At 44.9% G+C, this 1,801-nt stretch overlaps 1 protein-coding gene across 1 annotated transcript; it reads left to right on the top strand.

Annotated features, from left to right (window-relative positions):
- The first annotated feature begins 452 nt into the window (after positions 1-452).
- LOC129318625 (E3 ubiquitin-protein ligase ATL23) lies at positions 453-1,495 on the top strand. Its single transcript, XM_054963484.1, has one exon. The coding sequence runs from the start codon at positions 834-836 to the stop codon at positions 1,218-1,220; it is 387 nt and encodes a 128-aa protein (XP_054819459.1). The 5' UTR covers positions 453-833; the 3' UTR covers positions 1,221-1,495.
- Positions 1,496-1,801: the final 306 nt, after the last annotated feature.

Raw genomic sequence — 1,801 nt, 5'->3', positions numbered from 1 at the left:
CTGGACAATATATAATTGAATTTTCATTGCAAATAAATTGCTGCCAAGAATTAATTTATGATATTGTCTTTAATATCGCAAAGGATGATATAGGGTTCTCTGTTATAAAGAAAAATATAGTTACTACAAAGGACTTAAAATCATGAAGAAGCAAACAAAAAGCGCTAGGATGAAGATGAAGGTGACGAAGTGATCCCACTCCCACCTCTTCATCAGCAGAAAATATCAGATCCCTCAAATCCTCAAGATCGGCCGTTATGGGGCCCAATGCTAGCTTGCTCCGTACGTGGTCCGGCATACATCACAAATGACTAAAATTATTTGAAATGTAAAAAATAACTTAAAATATTAAATAGTCCCCTCAATAAACAATTTTTTTAGCAAAAATTTCGCGAAACGGCAATTTAACATTCAAGTATTTAACAACAAATTATGCACTGTAAACTTGCGCTTGAAGACTTGTCCTTGCGAGATACGAAACACGTCTCCCTTTCAAACGATTAGAAAAGCGCATAGAAGGAAGGGGGCTTGTATTCGCAACAAAAAGATAAAAGCCAAACAGCCTAGCCCTTGTTCTCTCGCCTTCCCGACTTAGCCGTTGCTCACGAAACCCCTCCACGTCACCGTCTGAATCAAACTCTCTCTGGTATTCATACACCATATTTCTCTGTAAGTTTTTTTTTGGCTTCATTCATAACCATAAGTCGCTATGGTTTGCATCTGTGGTCACGGCCCATCTCCTTCCCCTTCGCTTCTCTACCAACCGCCGCCACATTAATTGGCCTCTCGCTCCTCTATTCCTCTGCCCCAATCGGAACATCCCACGCGCCAGAATGATCGATTCCGTTCTCCTGGCACTCTTCTTGCCCTGCCTTGGCATGAGCGCCGTCTTCATGGTCTATATGTGCCTTCTCTGGTACGCCACCACCCACCGCCCGCAGGTCGTATTGCCGTCCAAGCCCGCGCCGGAGAAGGGCTTGTCGGCGTCAGAGCTGGAGAAGATGCCCAAGGTCACCGGGAAGGAACTGATGATGGGGAGTGATTGCGCGGTGTGTCTCGACGAGATCGAGAACGACCAACCGGCTCGGATGGTTCCGGGTTGCAACCACGGGTTCCATGTGGAATGCGCCGATGCCTGGCTTTCCAAGCACCCTCTCTGCCCGGTTTGTAGAGCCAAGCTGGACCCTCAGCTTCTCAATTCCTGCGAAAATCCCTGTTGACTGTTAGCTCAACTTTCATTGATGCAACACTCGCCGCCGTTCATCGCCGTTGGGGAAATTAATACAGGGTGAAAACAGCTCGTTTGCCGTCGGCGCTCTGCGTCGTGTAGAAATTAGTTATAAAGTGGTGTGCGTTCTGGTTCTGGAGGAATGTAGCCAGGAAAGTTTATGTTTCTGGGATTGTAACATTGATTTGCCTATTATGAGTGTGGAGGCGGAGGATTTATGTTCTCAATCTGATTGATTGATTATATATTCTGTTTTCGGCGTTCAAATTTTTATTTATCGATGAATTTAACAGGTTATGGCTTGTGAATTGTTGGAAGCACAAAAATAGCTCCAAATTTTCCAGAATTTTCATGTCTGAAAAGGAAAATGAAATGGACGTTTGGGAGTGACTGGTCTGTGAGAGGGAGAGGGAGGGAAGGGACCAGCGGGGTACTCACGCGAATACACTCAAATGTTATGTTACTTAGGGATTTCGTTGAAGGCAAGTGGAGGAGAAGACTGTCTCTCGTGTGCTTTTCTTTTCCCATGAGAAGAAACGGAGTCAGATTCTGATTTCTGATTTGATTTTACTT

Source organism: Prosopis cineraria, unplaced genomic scaffold, assembly GCF_029017545.1.
Source record: "Prosopis cineraria cultivar Desert tree isolate PC_DT_omini unplaced genomic scaffold, ASM2901754v1 PC8, whole genome shotgun sequence".
Classification (NCBI taxonomy): Eukaryota; Viridiplantae; Streptophyta; class Magnoliopsida; order Fabales; family Fabaceae; genus Prosopis; species Prosopis cineraria.
Note: the sequence above shows the minus strand (reverse complement) of the source record. Positions and strands in the feature narration are given on the sequence as shown.